The 18,306-nt window shown below is 35.8% G+C and overlaps 1 protein-coding gene across 1 annotated transcript in view; it reads right to left on the minus strand.

The window, feature by feature from the left end:
• The window catches only part of LOC104537317 (ephrin type-A receptor 6-like), a gene marked incomplete at both ends in the record, with an annotated part of 52,044 nt that overhangs the window by 26,938 nt on the left and 6,800 nt on the right, over positions 1-18,306 (minus strand). Inside the window, one exon of the mRNA XM_010180147.1 lies at positions 1,521-1,643. Coding sequence (XP_010178449.1) covers positions 1,521-1,643 — 123 coding nt within the window. The remainder of the gene's footprint in view (positions 1-1,520; positions 1,644-18,306) is intronic.

Below are 18,306 nucleotides of genomic sequence, written 5' to 3' on the forward strand. Positions count from 1 at the left end.
CAGAATCCTTAGTAAAAGACATTTAACAGCAAGAAATTATGAACCAGTTTTATTTTGTTTAAGACAAGATTTATGTAAAAAAAAGTGATACAAAGCTTTACAAGCACTCAGAAAACAACAGGCCTGAGGACCATATAATGTAAATTTGTAGGTAGGTACACAGGTGAGAAGCCAATTCATGAGTGCAGTTAGGCCATTTGTAAGCTAATAGAATCAGTGATATGTTATACATAACACTGTTCAAAACAGAGAATTATGGGGCCTGGACAACTGGTCAGTTGTTTGGTCACAGATACCAATCTCATTGTGATGCCGACTGCTGAAATAGCCTAAGGGCCATCAAACACTCTAAGATATCTCAAGGAGAAAACCAATATGGAATACATTTACAAACTGTTGACAAAAGACACCCAAACAGTCATAAGAAAACACATCAAAGTTGCTGAGAACCTCTTATTCAAATGAAGAAAATAAACAAAGAAATAATAGCACTTAAAAAAAGGTAGGAATCATCTTGTAGTAATGAGGCCCACCATTATTGCAATAGATAACATGGGGCATAGAGAAGTGGAACAGTTTCTTTTCTATAGCAAATCAATAGCATTATGCATTTTTCCCATTTTCTCCCTACTTCTACCACAAGAGATGTTTTCCTCTTTAAGAACAGCTGTAATTAACATTACAGGTAAGAAGTCCTGGAGGATACAAGTGTGACATTAGCCCATATACAGGTTAATTTTACACAGAAATAGGTAGTTTAGAAAGAAACAGAAATGAACTTTCATTCCATTTTAACTGTAATTAATATGCATGTATTTATTCTTAATTTATTGGTGGAAGATGGTATTTAATGGCTCCAGAAGAGAATGGATAACACATATAGCCTTTCTGGGAAAAGATACTTCTAACCTTTCCTTCCTTCCTGTTTCAGCCCAGTATCTGACAGCAGCCCATTCACCTGCTATGGTGTTCATGGTGATACAAGTTATTAAAAGAAGTTAAGGTAGTTTTCAAAAGATACAAGTTGCAACTATGGAAGCATACAAAGGATTCAAAAACTGTATCAGGACATAATTAAATTTTGCCTGTCCAAATTTGTTTTTCTTCCCTGTTTTAGCAAAAGAATGTAGATTTTTACAGAAGAGTCACAAAGTTACATAAAATCTGGGTTTTTAGAGAGGCATTTTTAAAGTTATGTCTTCCTGGTGCACTTGGGCAGGCTTCATGAAGTGCACGATTAGAGGATATCAAGCCTTCTCTTTCCATATTTAGGTTGACCACTTAACTACATATCAGTTTCCCTCACAATTTCTCCTATGCATTGATTCAAGGAAATGGCTAGTTCCTGAAAAGTAATTTATCTATCTTTTCCATTTCCTTACAGTTTGGCTTTTTATTAGAAAGGACATCTAGTCTCCCTGTCTGACCAATACCAAATATTGTTTCCCTAAGATGTGTGGAGAGATGGGGCTGAGGGTGAAGGGAAAAACTGATGTGGGGGAATAGGCTGATATACCTACCAGAGGAAATGCTGGGGGGTAAAGATCCACCCCCTGACACTGGATGTGAGGCCAGGATGCTATTTAAAAATCCCGCCCTCAGGAATCTCGAAAGAGACTTCACCCCAATGGTCGGAAAGGATCCTTTCAAAAAGATAAAAATGATCATTAATCAAATGACTTGTTCTGTGACTGATAAAAGAAGTTGACTGTTTAAAGAAATAAAAACCAAACTTCAAAAAAGTTAACAGTGTTTTCACTGGAACAGATCTTATTAAAAGCAGTTAAAAGTTTTTCTTTGTTTTTTTTTTTCTTTTTCTTTTCTTTTTTTTTTTTTAACCAAGTCAAACAATACATACAGCTTCAATCAGAAATAGCTTGTTTTCTGTAGACTTTGCAAATGGAGAATTCCTGCACTTCTAAGAGGAACGGAAAAACTTCAGATTTAAAAGACAAAATACACCTATCAGATATTCATAATGCATTCCAGATGATTCTACTACAGAGGCATTTTACAGTTTTGTATACAAAAGAAAAAGAGACTGGTAAAGGAGAAGCTGTAGCAGCAAAGTTGTGTTTTTTACTAGTATCTGAAAGACACCTGACAAATTCGTATCAGGCAAGGGAAGCAGGGGAACCAGAATTGGCAGCTACATTACTGACTTCTGTGTCAGGGTAGCTACACCCATCAGAGCTTCTACTGCATCTTCCAACACCTGTTCAATATATTGATGCAGGCAAAAGGAGCATAGACATGGCTCCTTTCTGCTTTGCTCTTACCAGAAGCTTTACACATTTTATGCTTTCAGTAGAATAAACTCTCTGTTGTCCTCATTGCCCAAATGTACAGTTTTATTTCTGGAAACAGAGATTATCTCATCCACCCCTTTTAGAGTAACTACTCATATCTATTATAATGATTATAAATAAGGACTCTTTAAAATTTGATCCACTGTTTCAGCCTTCAGCATATGTACAGGGATCTTCAGACATAATTTTGTCTGGCTCATGTCAGTGCTTAGTGAATGCCAGCATCAAAGACTGATCTGAAATAAGAAGTGCTCTTATCATACATCTTGCTTAAAAGCACAGTCAAGATTCTCCCACTTTGCAATAAATTTAAATTGACAATCAGAACAATTTGTGTATTTTTGCAAGTACATCAAGCAAGCATTCATGCAAAAAAATTAGGCAATGGCAAGTTTGTTTTCATCACCTTGCAGGTATTTCATAGTTGTTCTATTAAGAGACAGAAAACATCTTAATGCGTATACACAATGAGAAAAATAAATGGCCCTCTTAAAATTAATGAAACTGTTGGGATTTTCTTTTAACTAATAAAAATGTAATAAGGAAAATGTAGCCTCAAAACACACATATGCATTTGCTGAACTTAAAGTAGCCTAAAAGGGCTTTGAAATTTTCTCTTGTATTTTCAAGCAAAAGTTCTACTGTTACTCCTTAACACACTTGGCCTTTAAATTTGTTATTAGACCTGCTGCAGTTGGTGGAAAAAGAATTCATTTAATTAGTGTTCTGGATTCAGTATTTTTATATCTGATGGCTAAAGATAAGGCATAAACGTTTTCCCTCTGGCCACTCCAGATAAACCCTTGACATTCTGTAAAAGTGTTTCTAAATTCCATGGCTTTGATTTTAAAATATTTTCAGAAGTGATCATGAATAGAGAGTCCAGAATACAATACACAGAAATCCAATTTTAAAATGGAAAATTATTCCATTAACTCCAAGATGTTTGGCACTAAACATCATCTTAAAATTTAAATGCTAAATAATGAACAGATGAAGACTTCACAAGTAAAACTTTGCTTCTCTGTTTCAAAATATGAATTATACCAACCATAAAGTACACCTGCTGCAAGTCACATGCCATATGTACAGACCTTCAGAAAAGCCAAACAGCTTGAGCTTCACCATTGACATTTTCCTACATTTAAATGGTGTTAAATGGCAAATAACTCAAGTTTCCTAGCAGTCTTACAATAAGTTCCTTTGTCATAGAAAGTAAGAAGACAAAACCAAAGTTATTTCACTTATTGTACATAATCAGAAATAAAACCAAGGAGCAGCCAAATTTGGAGCAATACAATCTGTGAATACTGAGAGAGCTAAAGGGCTAAAATTATTGAGGCTTTATAAGCAGCAAATAATTAAAAGAATACACATAAATAATGCTGTTTCTCACCCTTAAAAGGTAAGATTCAGTTGCTTAAGTGTAAATGCTTTGTGTCATTTGAGATGCTCTAGTGAAGGAGAGTTAAAAGACGCTGCGCTAGAGCCTGAGCCCCCCTGCTCAGGGGATAAGCTGCAGCTGGTGGACTTTCGACCCTGGAGATGACAGTATGCTGAGCCAAGAAGTAAATTGAATAGAAGAATGCTAAAGGAAACTCCCTGATAGCAAGCTGCTCAGCGAAGCCTGCTTTCTCTTGTGAAACTGCACAGCTGAGGAGGCTGTGTACCTTCGAACTAGTACCAGGACGGAACCATCTTGGCAGGGTGTTCAGATCTTGATGTTTTATTAACTTTGGTAATTGTGTAGCATTGTAGCATCGAAACCAAGAGTAGTTAATAGAAACCGAGAATAATTAATTTTAATCGAATCATGAAGCACCAATAGGTATAAGCGCACGTATACATTAGGTAATGAAAAACCAATCATGATAACCCACATATGTGTTAGAAAGATATATAATCTGTAGCTTTGTAACAATAAATCGACACTTTGCTTGCACCCCATCGTGTCCCGTCCTTCATTCGCGGCACTCTAGAAATCTGAGACATTCCCATTTGAGTGGCAGACATGACAAGATCTGCAGATTTGCACTCTTTGAAAGTGGCAGCAAGAGGCAAAACAGCAGTTGGGTATCTAAGAGCAGGCATCTAGTGTTGTTTTAGGCAATTGAATCCCACCCAAAGAGTTTACTGACCCCTCAAAAATGTCTCTGATTAAGAATAACCCAAGAACAAGACCCCTTCTAGAAGTCCATGAACAGCATCTGAAAAGGACAAGTTCTATAATATTCAGCCCTTATCAGTATCCATCAACATAAAAATGCAGACAAAGGAGAGGCTGAAAGTTCATTCATCTTAAAACATGCATGGTCCTAAATTAAAATACAAGATATGCGCCAGAATTAACAAACAGGTGCTTTTGGTATTATCACCCGCACAACATGACTAGGGTTTGAGACTCTGTGACATCACTATATATGCGGAAGTTAATTATCGTTGCAGGTGGTTGGGAAAGAAAATGAATTCTCATAAGTCACACCAATCAACACCAGAAGAACAGAGGTTTGATAAGAGCTTTGTTTTTTTATATTAATTTAGAAGCTTTACTCAAATTTTTACTGGTTTGCAAAAACATTCACGAAATATTTGAAAGAAAAACTGCAACAAAAAATTGTGTTCAAGACAGGAAGAGAGAAAGCTCTCTGGTAACACAACAAAGAAGAAGGGAGGTGGGAGCATGATATTAAAGCGAAAACACCACCTTCTCAGAAATATTATGAACTTTTGTGTGGAAATTAATGAAGAAGATTTGCAATTCCTTCTATATGAACGTTTTCTTTTTATTGGACAATGAAGATATAGTCATTCCTCTTTTGTCAAATTGAAATCATGCCTAGCTAAAGAAAAAGTCCACAAAAAATGTGCCTTCTGCATTATATCCTGCTGCTTTATGCTCCAAACTGCAAAAGCAATATTCATTTTTTAGAGGTGTATGCTGGCAAATTAATGCTTCATTTAAACAATCTCTTCAAGGCAACCACACTGGACACTTTCAAGATGCTAGGATATTATTTCTTTAGCTAGCCAACTTTTGTCAGAAATGCCATTCTGTCAGTGCACATCATACAGAGACTAGTGCTTTGCACCCATTCTGTTGTTCTGTGTAAAAATTAACACTCAATATTTTTGCAGTGGGTGTAGTTACACTAATGGGAAGAGCTTTTAAGTATAAGGTCTTCCTGGTTCTAAACTGGGAAAAGAACACATGGATATTAAGCCATGGTTCTTCAGTGTCCTGAAATACAGCTGTTATTTAGCAGCTCACAGACATGTATTTATTGAGGAAAAAAACCTAACCTGTTTCTCCTGCATAGTTATGCACTATGAACTTTATGTCACCTTAACATGGGAAACTACATTAGCTACAGATATTAGTTGGAAAAGTTCATTGAAACAATAAAAATACATGACAATACTGACAGTTCATGAAGCATACACCAAGTACTGAGTTCTGTGATGCCAGTTTATAAATCAGCGTAAAGTCTTCTGTTTCACAATTATTCCAGCTAAGTGCTTGTGCTCAGAGGCAGTGGGGGAGTGCTGATCCAATTAGCCTGCCTTCCTCCTTCATCTGTTGTTCCAGGGGGAATATCATCCCACAAATGGCAGAATTTGATAGGGAAGTCACTGGTATAGCATCCTAAACTGGCAGGTTTTAGTAGCATATTATTGCACAGAGCAGAAGGGCAAGAGTAGATAGCTGGGTAAAGGAAATACAAATGCTTAGTTCAACTCCAGCGCACATAAATTAATTCATACATATGTATTAGCACTTGCATCACGACAGCATGGCCAGCCAGAAGGAACAGCGGTTTCTCCCCACACCAAAGACAAATCCCATGGACCAGGACTAGCAGCAATGTAACTGTGCTGAAGAGTCCTAGATCTACAAAGGAGAGAAAGGTCTGCCATGTGGCTCACTAAGAGTACTGGGCAGATGGATGGATGGGTGGGCTTGTGCAGCTTGTGGAGATGTATTTTTAAAAATAACATTTAAAGAACATAGAGTCTCTGCATTGTGTCTAATGACCTTGCTGAAGTAGGTTATTAGAAATACTATTGAAGACACAGACTGTTCTTCAGTCCTGTTATTTGTTGATGTTGATGTTTCTTATTTATTACACTTTAAACTGATCCAATACTTTCCGCAGGTGAAATTGACCGTTCTAGATGCTATGCATTTTGGGGCATTTAACAGCTTCAGCTTCAGAAGGAGCTTTTTGATAAATTAGTAAACTAGAAGGAGAAATTCTAGTGAGGTCACAATTACTGTCAGTTATTTCTTTTTATTTTCTATTAGTACCATCAAGAGAATTTAGTTAGTTATTCTTTTCCCATAGATTTTGTTTAGAATTGGAAAAATAAAAATCGAAAAATGCACAGTTAGTGTATTCAATGTAAAAAACCACTGATACTCATTTGTATGTAGTCAGTTGTCTTGATGCTTTTCATATAGGCATTGTAATATACACTTAAGAACATTCTTAGCAACTCTGCAGATGAAGGCTTTAGGGAAGTGAGTCAAAGGGCTATAAATGAGCTTTTGTGTTCAGTTTGGCAGGAAGCAACTGGATGAATTCAGGATGTTTTCACTCCTAAATGCACTCTAATAAAGGTGAGACTGTAACATTTAGTAATGAAATACTAGAGAACAGAATGTAGAAAGAGTTTTCCTGCTTCTGAATAGAGGAATTATCCAATGTTACCACTCAATGTCTGGGAGAAGGCTGGCTTCTGTTATGAGCACCTTCGATTCTAAAATAAAACCTGCTTTTTATTGTTACTAGCGTTTCCTCAGGGAAACTAGAAGAAGGGTTAGAGCATTTTTTCCAAAATTATTTGTAATATATCCATTATGGAAAGTACTGAAAACCGGTCGACTTTTCTCTCACATGATTTTATTGATTTATCCTTCCTAGACCACCAGAATTGCACATTACTTCATAATCTTTTATGGGCGAACATATGGGAGGCTTTCATGAGGAACAGCTTTATAAAACTTTGAAATTATGTTGTCATATTTTGTAGAGCATTCAAACGGCTCGACTTGGAATGGAAAAAAAAAGATCACAAGTAGGGCTAAAATTTATCCCTGATGAATGTGTTGGATTTTCAGTACATTTAGAAAGCATGGATCTATACAGCAAATTTTAACTGTTTTGAATGCACTAATCTGGAGATTTAGAATATGCTTTTAATGATTTATTTTAGAGCCTTTTGACATACACAAGCAAAGATGATAGAGTATAGAATGGTATGCCTAAATTTTTACCCACATAACTTATATGTCTTAGGAAAATCTGATTTTTAAGATCACTAAGCAATATTTTGCAATACATAAAATATTAGAGCACTGCAACATTTAACAAAAGTGAGTGTGCTTAATCCTATTGAAATCACAGAATCACAGAATGGTTGAGGTTGGAGGGGACCTCTGGAGGTCATCCAGTCCAACCAGATCATGGGAAGATTTCCATTACCTTCCAAATAACACAGTGAAATCTTTTCAATGATAAATTCTGCTCTCAAGTACATAAGTTAGTAAACCCAAAACCTGAATAAACTGTATTTTGCTTTATGGGGGAAATTTGTACTCTAATGTTCAGCAGCAAATTTTCAAATAGTGATCTAATTTTGTCTCCCGAGATTCCACTCAAGTAAATATCATAATCCCATAGCACTCACAAATAATTCTGTAATTCCTGAATGCACTTTCAAGAACTCATAGGTCTTTAACTGCCTTTCCCTGAGCAACTTTTAAAGCAACCTGAATTTTTAATCTCACTGTTGTAAAACGTGGAGCTTGGAATCATAACACAATGTAGAAAGTACAATTAAATAGCCTAAATAGTCAGCTAATGTAAAACTTGGATCCTTCATTTACAGGTAGACTCCAAGTTAGAAATAGTAATTTCCTGGCATATCTCAAAGGGAACAACTACAACAGAAGTTATATGATTTATGTTAGTAGATGTAGTAAGATGCCAAGTTGTATATATGTATATATGACAGAAGAATAGGAAACCAAAATATAAACTACCATTAGAGACTGGAATTATTTCTGAAGGAACTCGTGTCAATATCTAAACCAGCAAAAGACCTTTGTGCTTATTCTGCTCCACTTAAGGTCTGGAATTTAGATAATATAGGGATTTTTCTGGCAGAATCTCTTCAGATAATGATTTTTCATATTTTCAAATACAAACCAGTGTCTAAACATTGAAGTTGAGAGGAATCTGTGTTGGGGAAGTCATCAAAGCAAGGTCTCTATTACAAAACCTGTGTGCTCCTGCTATTTCTTAAGATTATAGATTAACTATAATGAGGCATTACCTTCGTCCTAGAATGTGGCATGTATATAAACTGTCTCCATGACATGTGCCCATGGAAAGGAAAATGGTATGTCCTGTTTACAAGGGAACTGCAACGAGCTTCAGTCACATTCTCAGTCTGTGGTGCAGCTGCCCACACACCTGGAATAATCCAGAGCTGCTTTTGTCTGCCTCTGAGTATCTCACTTCACTTGGTTTTCATCATCTCACTTCAAGAGATGACCCAGATTTCACTTGAGTTGTGTCAGGATAGTGGCTTGAAAAAGCAGAAGGATCAGAGGAACTTGTCTGCAACTCCATGCATCAAAGAGTCACCAGTTACTGCATTTTTGGGGTGCTGTTACATAGCCACTGTTGGTGACTTCATCTAAAAATGAACTCTGCTGTGCATTTAAAACAAGAATTCAGCTCATCCCAAATGATGAGTATTACTCATGAAAACTAAATGGATTTTCTGAATATTTGTGAAGGAGTCAGTTACCTTCCCCCAAAATACACTTTGGGAAAAGCTCTCTAAGGAAGTGAATGAGCTGCATCATATATTTCTCCTGAATAGTCTTAAAAATTGACTAACAGATGCTTAAAATTGCACTTCTTGCTTTACCTTAAAGAGATTGTGTGCACTTGAAAATTTCATTTTAGAACAATACATAATTTCTCCCCTGTTATTCTCTCTCGGAATGGGCTGCAGAGTAACATCTTACTGCACAACATCCCCAGCAGGACTGCCCTTTTTCAAAAGTCAGCTGCCATTATTCTCAATAGGACTGAAATTGTATCTTGCCTACAGTTAGGTGATTATTCTGAGAAGTGCAGCAGTCTTCCAAAGTATTCTATGAGCCCAGATTCACAAATGGCTCTTAAAGACAGCCATTAGGTCATTGGAAACAATAGGATGTAGTAGCCTCTTACGGAAAAATGCTGTAAACTAAATGGCTGTGGCGTAGATAAGTCCTAAGAGCAATAGAAAATAACACACACATAGAGGACAACTCTAAGAAACCCAGGGAGCAGAAAACTGCAACTTTGTTGATGAATGAGTTTTCAGTTACAAACAATGGCAAAACTTATTTAAAATTCCTAAAGAGCTCTTTTTAAAAATCTTTGGGTCAGATGTATGTATTAGAAAAAGTAGAAGAGGTGAACACTAGAAATACACTTATCTGGAAGAAGAAAAAATGTGCATGTAGGTACATGTGTTTCGTAGAAAACAGAAGTGCAAGCAAAAGTAGGGACAGAAGGACTGATGATAGAACTTAACACAAACATTTGGAAGAGATTTGGATATATATTTACCTGCCCTGAATTGGCCTAGTTGTGACAAACAACTGTACACTCAATCAACCCGTATGTTTTGTCTGGCTTGTAACTTGCTTTTTTTCTTAAAGAAAGAGCTTTAATAATTTCAGTAGAAATGCAAGGAAATACAATAGAAACATGATGTATGATGTTTAGAAAAAATAAAGATTAGAATGTCTAGAATAGTTTTTAGCATTTTGTAGTTCTAGGACTGTGCCATGATTTTGTAGGGCCTGATCTGATATTTTTAATATTCAGCAGCAACCTGCATTTAAAGCAGAAAGAATTACTGTAAAGTTCTTTTTAACCCTTATAAGTCATATATAGTATTTAAATAAGAATGGGAATTTCCACCAAAAAACAGACTTAAGGTTTAACCAGCCATCTACACTAAAGTACACTAATATACTTCAGTGAACTTGAGCCTCTACCTGGAATGTGCATTATGAAACATGAGGTAACTTTAATGTCAACCCTTCTTTCTTTTCTGCCTCTGCCAGGAGGCCAAGGGAAACTTACTGTTGCCTTTGTTTGATCTAGTGTGGGGACACGACACAAGCACCGCTGGAGTTGTGATGGCCTTGTGCAAATACTATACTATATCAACCCAGGGGTTTAGTATATTATCCAAGCAATATTTTTGGGAAGAGCAGGGAAGCTTTTCAGCACCTGGTCTCAACAAAATAATCTGAAGAATGGTTTGTGTGTCCAGAAATATTTCCTTTTTCTTCTCCCGTGACAGTAAGTAATAAAAATAAAAAGGACCCGTTTTCTACAAATACTGCTTTGCTTATTTTCACTGTGAGGTTTTTGCATGATATCACAATGAATAGTTCAGGTGTCTGGATTATTTATTTCCATGTTAATTTGGGTTTACTTTTCAGTTTGATTTTAACTCTGAATTTCCTTAATCTTATTGATTTGGGAATAATAAATCATCCACATGTTTTGGCCTTATTTCTAAGAAGTAGGCCACTATAACATAGTTCTTGGTGAAAATATTTTAAAAGGCCTTCTTTTCTATATCAAGTCCCCTGCTCTCCACTCCAGACTTAAATTTATGGGGTCTATCTGGAAACACGAAGAAGACAAACACTTGGCAGGGAAAAGCTGCTGTTCAGATCTCCAACCCTGATGAGTTTAACCTTGAGATCCTTGTGAAACACAATGCTTTCCTGTGAACCGGAAGTGCTGAAGTGCTCTTATTTCTTGATTGCTGGATGGGAATAAATCCAGATTTAGCAATATTTACATAGAATGAGACTATTTTAGAAAATCCCAATTATAGCAAGTTTTGGCTTTACTTAGGACTTCTCTGGGAGAAAAAGCAAATGCTGAAAGAAGCTTACAATTCCTAAGGAGGAATTGATGGAAGTTACAGAATATTTGGGTAGACTGTTAACATCTAATTTAATTTCCCTTGTTGCTTCTAGACAAACAGGCAGTATGAGAAGAAAAAATTATAGAATCACTTGAAAAACGTTGTACAATCACTATAGCCTTTTATTTTGTGATGTGTTAAATGTCAATGCACACTGAAGCTCTCGTTGCTGAGAAGACTGGTGTGACAACATTAATATGATTAAGGCTTTTAACAGCAATAACAACTATTGTGCTGAATCATCTTTGTAGTCTTAATGTAAAAGTAATTGGAAATACTGTTCTTCTGTTATGGGATAAAAATATTTTTCAGTCAGTGCATAAACTGAAAATAGCTTTAGCACAATGCTAAACAAGAACTCTGAAATCTTAATGTACTAGTTATGTATGATACCCAGAATGCTGTTCCAAGCATTGAATTGGAGATTTCAGATTCCATGGTCACACATGTATTATCAAATTAGCTAGAAACAAAATACATTAAAATTACAGTTTTCATGATAGAAAAAAAACCCCTGATATATTGGCCAAAACTTTTCTGATTAATTTTGTACATATCATGGTTTTGGGGAATGATTAGCTCATTTATAATTAGCAATATGTATTTAATTTCAGTTGTCTTCTGATCACCCAGTTTTTATGATTTAGGAAGGAAATATCCTGAGTGAAATGTAAGCATTCCTATGATGAGGAAGACTTCATCCTTTAAGTCAGGAACCTCCCATGTGAAACACTGGTGGGGTCTTACAAATGGGATGGAGAAGAAGTTGAAGGGGCTTTTAAATTTTCAGATGTCCTTTTTCATGGTAGTTCCATAAAAAGAGAGATAATAGGTTTTACTTTTATACTTCTTGTTTAATAATTGCAGTGAATTTTAATTTAATGAGTGAAATAGCTTCTCATGGGTGATATCTGAAGATGAATGTATTCATGAAGCCTGCTGCACATTCTGCAGTTCTGCAATTAAAGCTCTGATTATCTACCTTTCAGCCTTGCTAGCCTGCAACAGTATGAACAAGGAGTAGGAGATAAACGTTCTTCACTTTTAAACAGTAATTACTATAATTGAAAAAGGCTTACTGTTTTCAGTTAAGAAAAATACTTGGGTCTGAAGTTCCAAAGAGTCAATTGACAAAAACTGATTTTTTGTCAAACAAATGCAGAACGCCTTCCTGTGTAACGTCATCTAGGTGTTCCTGCTCCGGCAGGGGGATTGGACTAGATGATCTTTTGAGGTCCCTTCCAATCCCTAACATTCTGTGATTCTGTGATTCTGTGACTCCCTCAAATAAGTGATGCCAATGTTAGAAGTAGGAAGATTGCTATCTTTATAATTATCAGGAGCTCTGATGAACTCTTTGATTAGAAATGTATTATATACTGGGTTACATGTACAAATCTATATGCCAGATAAAGAAACCTCTATGCCTAGGCCCAATGAAAGTGTCCCAGCCCACACCTGATAACTCATGTTAGAAGCCAGGTTATAGGCAGCTGCCGTAGCTATCTGATGGGCTTTGGTATATACATAGCCATTCTGCTTCCAGTTTTTGGAAGATGCTACTGACCAAAGAGAACGAGTTGTGCTTGTTAATTATCTCTTTGTGGCTATTAGTGTATTCAGAGGATGTTCTCTCAAGCTCAAAGACCACTTGGTGCTAAGAGTGAATGACATGGTAAAATGTCTCTCATCTGATCTTCCTTGCACTAGTTTCAGCAACAGTGATTCTGGCAAGCTGAATTTTGTGCAGTCAGTGTTAACATCGGCCATGAAGTCACACTTTTCAATGCTTATAAAGGCATTAATTGAAAATTAGAAGTAAAATGCCAATATTATCTAAAAGAGCAAAATAGTATTTGCATGCTGAAAAATGTACTCGACTACAGCTGAGAGGAAAAAAAAAAAAGAGTGGAGACTCATTTCCAAAGTGCCTAAGTTATTATCAGTCTACGGAGAAATTAGCAAGTTTCTGTTGTTTCAGGAAGAAAGGAAATCAGTTATGTGAATTCCAGCAACAGTACAGTAGTTTGTTTCAGACTGCTACTATTATGAAGATTGTGTACTGTGCTTCTCTAGATGAAATATTGAAATGAAGTAATTTTCAGCTAAACTTCTTTACTTCCAAATGTTATTCAGCAGAAATTACCTTGTTAAAGTTTAGTAGAAAAATGACAATATTTACCGACTCTTGTAGTAATGAATCTATTCTGGAATGTCAGACTGAATACATTTGCCTCTTAAAATGTGTTTACAGGATTGTCATTAGTATTTTGTGCTTATATGAAGAGCATACTTAAACTGAACACTCTGTAAACTCACACCATCTAATTATGATGGTTTTTTTTAAAATACATTTTTTTCCACACACTACTGCTCTTTCAATTGTATTCTCCTTAACAATTATGTCATCCTCCTGATTTATAAGCAGTGCCAAGGCTATGTTTGTCTGTACAGAAATGTAAGATATAAGAAGCAGTATTTTCTGCAAACTGTATTTCTAACAACAACTTCCAGCATCTGGAATGGATACCATACAGTTTTCATCTAAATTATTTATTCATCTGGAACCTGAACTATGTATGTATTAAGAATCAGAAAGATAATTATAGTCTGTGAAATGGATACGGCAAGACTCACAGTAGAGAGGAAAGAAAGAAAGGAATTTGGAGGTCAGGAATATACAAAGAACATAGTGATGGGCTGAGTTAATAGACTCTAAATAAACAGTTTACAGATGAAAACTCTATTAAATTGATGGCATTATTTTGTATGGATATTGATGATAGTGCTAGGAGAATGGTGGAAGTAGAAATCATTTATCTGCCTTGGCTAGAGCAGCAATGCTGAGTGAGATCAGGAAGCAAAATGTGTGAGGTTGTGTTCACTGCAAACCTCTGTCCTTTAAGTTCTTACTTGCTCTCTGGAGCAGAACACAGAAAACGCATGGCACTTTTCAATGGACCATAACTCAAACAAGTCTGAACAAGATTTTCAATGCATAATATGACTGTTCTGCTTTCAAATTTCCAAGATTTCTCACTAATCACTGAAAATGGTATTTTTCAGCAGCTTTTACTTCCGTACACTGGAAAATTAATCTCTATGTGGGAAGCATGTCCAAACTTGCGATATTACATACAAGTGCTTTGATTCCTGTGTAAGGAGGATGTGTCTGGTTTGGGATAAAGAGAAACTCTTCCTTACTCCTAGAAACCTATCTGCAGTTTGCTAAAACAAACGGGTATTACATGTTTCTCAAGAAGTTCCTTTCTTTTCTCTTCTGCTCTCATTCTGTCCCATCCAAAGTATTACAACTATCGTTGTTTATAGGAATCCTTGCATTAGAAAGAAGACGATGTTTTAAATAACCAAAGATTTATTTTCCTCACATTCAACTCTCACATTTCCATGAAAGACAATATCAGATCATTTACATGAGAAAATTACCAATCTATATTTTAATTCTGCTGTGATATCTCAAGCTGTTGCCTTCCATTAGAAATTTAGGTATGAGCCTTTAAGCTGTAGTAAAGACTGCAATACAGCCTCTTGAGGCAGAGGTTTATATGAGAGACCATGTGTGACATCTGGAGAACCACTGCCATAACTACCTGATGAACTAGAAGTTTTCTAGGGCTGATGGTCCCTCTGTTTTCGGATGACAGGAGATTGGTCACAAGGCTCTTTCTTACTCTAGTTCAGGTAAATCTATGGACTGATAACTTGTCCTTATATATTAACCTGTACTGAATTGCTGGCATTCCCCCTTCAACTAATTACTGATGTCAGTTTTGCATGTTCTGTTTCACCACAAATTTGGCAAAGTGAACTGGTATGCTTAAGCAACATAGAATATGAAAAACCTCTTATTTCATTCCTTACTCACAAACTTGTAACAAATGTAAAATTTAAAGAGATGTGAGCCAGAGAAGGGGTACAGCTTTTCCGGAACAGTTTTAGTGACTCAAACATACATCCTTTCTATCAAAGTTCAAACATAAGCTGATCTATTTAACTTTGTATATTAGGTGAACTAGGATATGTTTACACAGTGCTTTCTCTTATTTCTTCTGTGAGGGCTTTAACTTAGCTGGTAACTAGAACCTGGCAGCACAACATGGTTGAAAGTGTTAACAGCAATATTATTTGTCCATAAAGACTGTCAGTACATCCCATATCAGAAATAACAGTGCTCTGTTTTTGGTACTGACACAGACATCTACATTACTTTTAAAAAGTTATGTAGGGATCTCAACTTACCAATAAAAACCTAGTTGCTATCTTGTACCTGTTTACTTTAATGAGATCTGCATTTTCTGAGGTTTGCAGAAGTACTATAATACAAACCACCATCCTTACATACCTAAAATCCATCGGACTAGAGAAAATTAATATTATCTATAATGTTCACTACATTTGACAACTCTTCTGTAATATGGTTCCAGCATTATTAAATTATTTAGTTGTAATAATTATGGCTTCAGTAGCACTCTGCTCCTTGGGTTTCTAAATACTTCATAAATACAGTTGTACTTAATGATTTTAAAGGTCCATTCCAACCTAAATGATTGTATGACTCTATAATAAATGAATTTGCATGTCCCTACAATAACCTTTTTATACATGTAAGGCAGTAGGCTTATTCAAATAATTGGAGAAATGCAAACAAAATTTTGAGAGTGAACAAGAGCTCTTCACCCACAAGAAAACTTTAGGCAAAAATAAGGTTATACACTGAGAATTACTTTGCATCAAATTGAAAGTACCAGAGATATATTAGTTTGATACACTCATGTAAGTTTGAATTTAGTTAAGCCAGTGAGAATAGCAGTTGCTTCTCTTAAAAAAAAAGTAGCAATGGGGACTTAACAGTCACCAATATTACGTCTCTCCTCTTTCGTCTTGTCACCTCAAGGAGAACCTGTGTTCCTTGATATCAGACTTGGATTTAGACTCAACATTGCCATGGGATAGAAACATCGAATTATCTCTATTATTTTTATATCTAATCTAGATTTCTCCCATAAAATGTAACATCTTAACTCAAAAGATCATGAAACAGGTAAAACTCAGTATGATCAAGCTTCTACCCTAGGCAAGACATATCTGTTAGTTTATTATAAAGAATCAACCATAATCCATGAAAATATAGAGATATATTCCCCTAATTGTGACATCCTTTCTGGTACAAGGTCTTATCTTATCTTAGTACAGCCTACAGTAGGTTTATTGCCACTCCTTCATTTTCTAGGTGATTGGTAGTACAAGAACTGCAACTGGAAACTAAGAAACTAGTGGCAGCACAAAAGAAAGGTAGTAAGCAAATTAGTCTGAAGCAATGAGACATCAAGTCCTCACTACATTACATCACAATCAATACAAGCTTGTATTCTAAATTGTACTCTGCGATCAAACTTCTTTTCCTTAGAACTTTTCTCAAATTTCCCCAGGCTAGAGTATCACAGTTGTGCTGATAAGGTATAATTAAGGAGTTTCATTTTCTACTTTCAGATGATATAATCACTTCTGTGATTTGGTATTTGGCAGATATGTGTTATATGTACTAGACATTGCTCCACAAGAATCTGGTTAAGGTTTTAATTCTTATGCTGCTCTGTGGCAGGAAACTGCTCACCTGTGTATCTATATCATGGTCAAATTCAATAAAATCTATTTCTCTTAGCAGTGAAGAAATTAGAAGTTCTTTAAAGTTTGATTTGGTTTTGTTATTGTTGTCTGTACTAATTCAGTTCTCTTATGTTCCACACTTCATGGCTAACATGCCCCAAATGAACAACTACTAAATGCCTTGTGTCTATACAATGATTCATTGCTTTGCTATTTTCTAATTCCACCAATAGTCTCTCCAATATTACTGCTTAGTCTGTTTACTCTCTCTTGGCAATTCAAACACATTATCCATTTCATTTGCTGAGATTTTTACCATTCATACCTGATTTTACACAGTTTGCAGCCATGTACTCAACAGCTTTGTTGCAAACTTTATATCAAGAACTGGAGTTATTAAGACAGAAGGGTTAATTTTAATAAGCTATTGCAATGAATATAGGTGTATGATTTTCAAAAATTGTTCAGGCTTTTCTGGTTTTCTAATCAACCAGACATAGTAACGGGAACTAAGTAATGTCCCCTGGCATTTAACTCTCTCAGAAACTGCAATATGCCTCTCCTGGTGCTGTGTACGTATTTCACAAGCATACACCTGCATATGACAGTCATGACGACTGCTTGAAGCATGTAACAAAGTTCTGTCTATATCCTGTAGATGGAATTAATTGAAAAGATAAACCAGAACACACAAACAACTTTTGCATGTGGTAGTGACAGCTTGATTTCCAGTTCATTCCTTGACTGCTGATTTGCATATATTTTCCTAAATAACAAAAAGACAGTTATAAGAGTTGCAAGTATCAAGAATTACATCAGTTTAAATTTTCCTTTATCAAGTTATGCCTCATGAGGTTTACCACAACACAATGTATTAAAGAGTACAGAGAACTAAGTCAGACAAACTTAATTTCTCAGAATCAGAAAAAATAATTTAAAAATTTGCAAATACTTAGAAGATGACAGTGTGGTGAGAACCTGCACACATTTATCAAGAGCAAATACCACACCAGCCTAATTTCTGCCTGTGACAAACAGGTCTCACTGATAGAAGAGTTACAGCAATCTCATACACGCATATTCCGGATTGGTCGCAGTCAAGAGAGTGCACTATGTTTTCCTGTTCTGATGAAACTACTGCACAGTCAGGGTAATAATAGCTGGGAAATTGTCCTCAGTGGTTGACTGTCAACTTGGAAAATAGTATAGTCCAGGGCTTTTGCTACTGTTCTGTTTTATCCTTAATAACTGTGATGCTAGAACTAAGAGTGTATTTCTAAATCTGAGAAAGACAGCAAAATGGAAGGACCTTGTGGAGATTAAATTCAGAAGGTAAAATGACTTGGCATGCTAG

Source organism: Mesitornis unicolor, unplaced genomic scaffold (assembly GCF_000695765.1).
Source record: "Mesitornis unicolor isolate BGI_N332 unplaced genomic scaffold, ASM69576v1 scaffold27452, whole genome shotgun sequence".
Lineage (NCBI taxonomy): Eukaryota > Metazoa > Chordata > Aves > Mesitornithiformes > Mesitornithidae > Mesitornis > Mesitornis unicolor.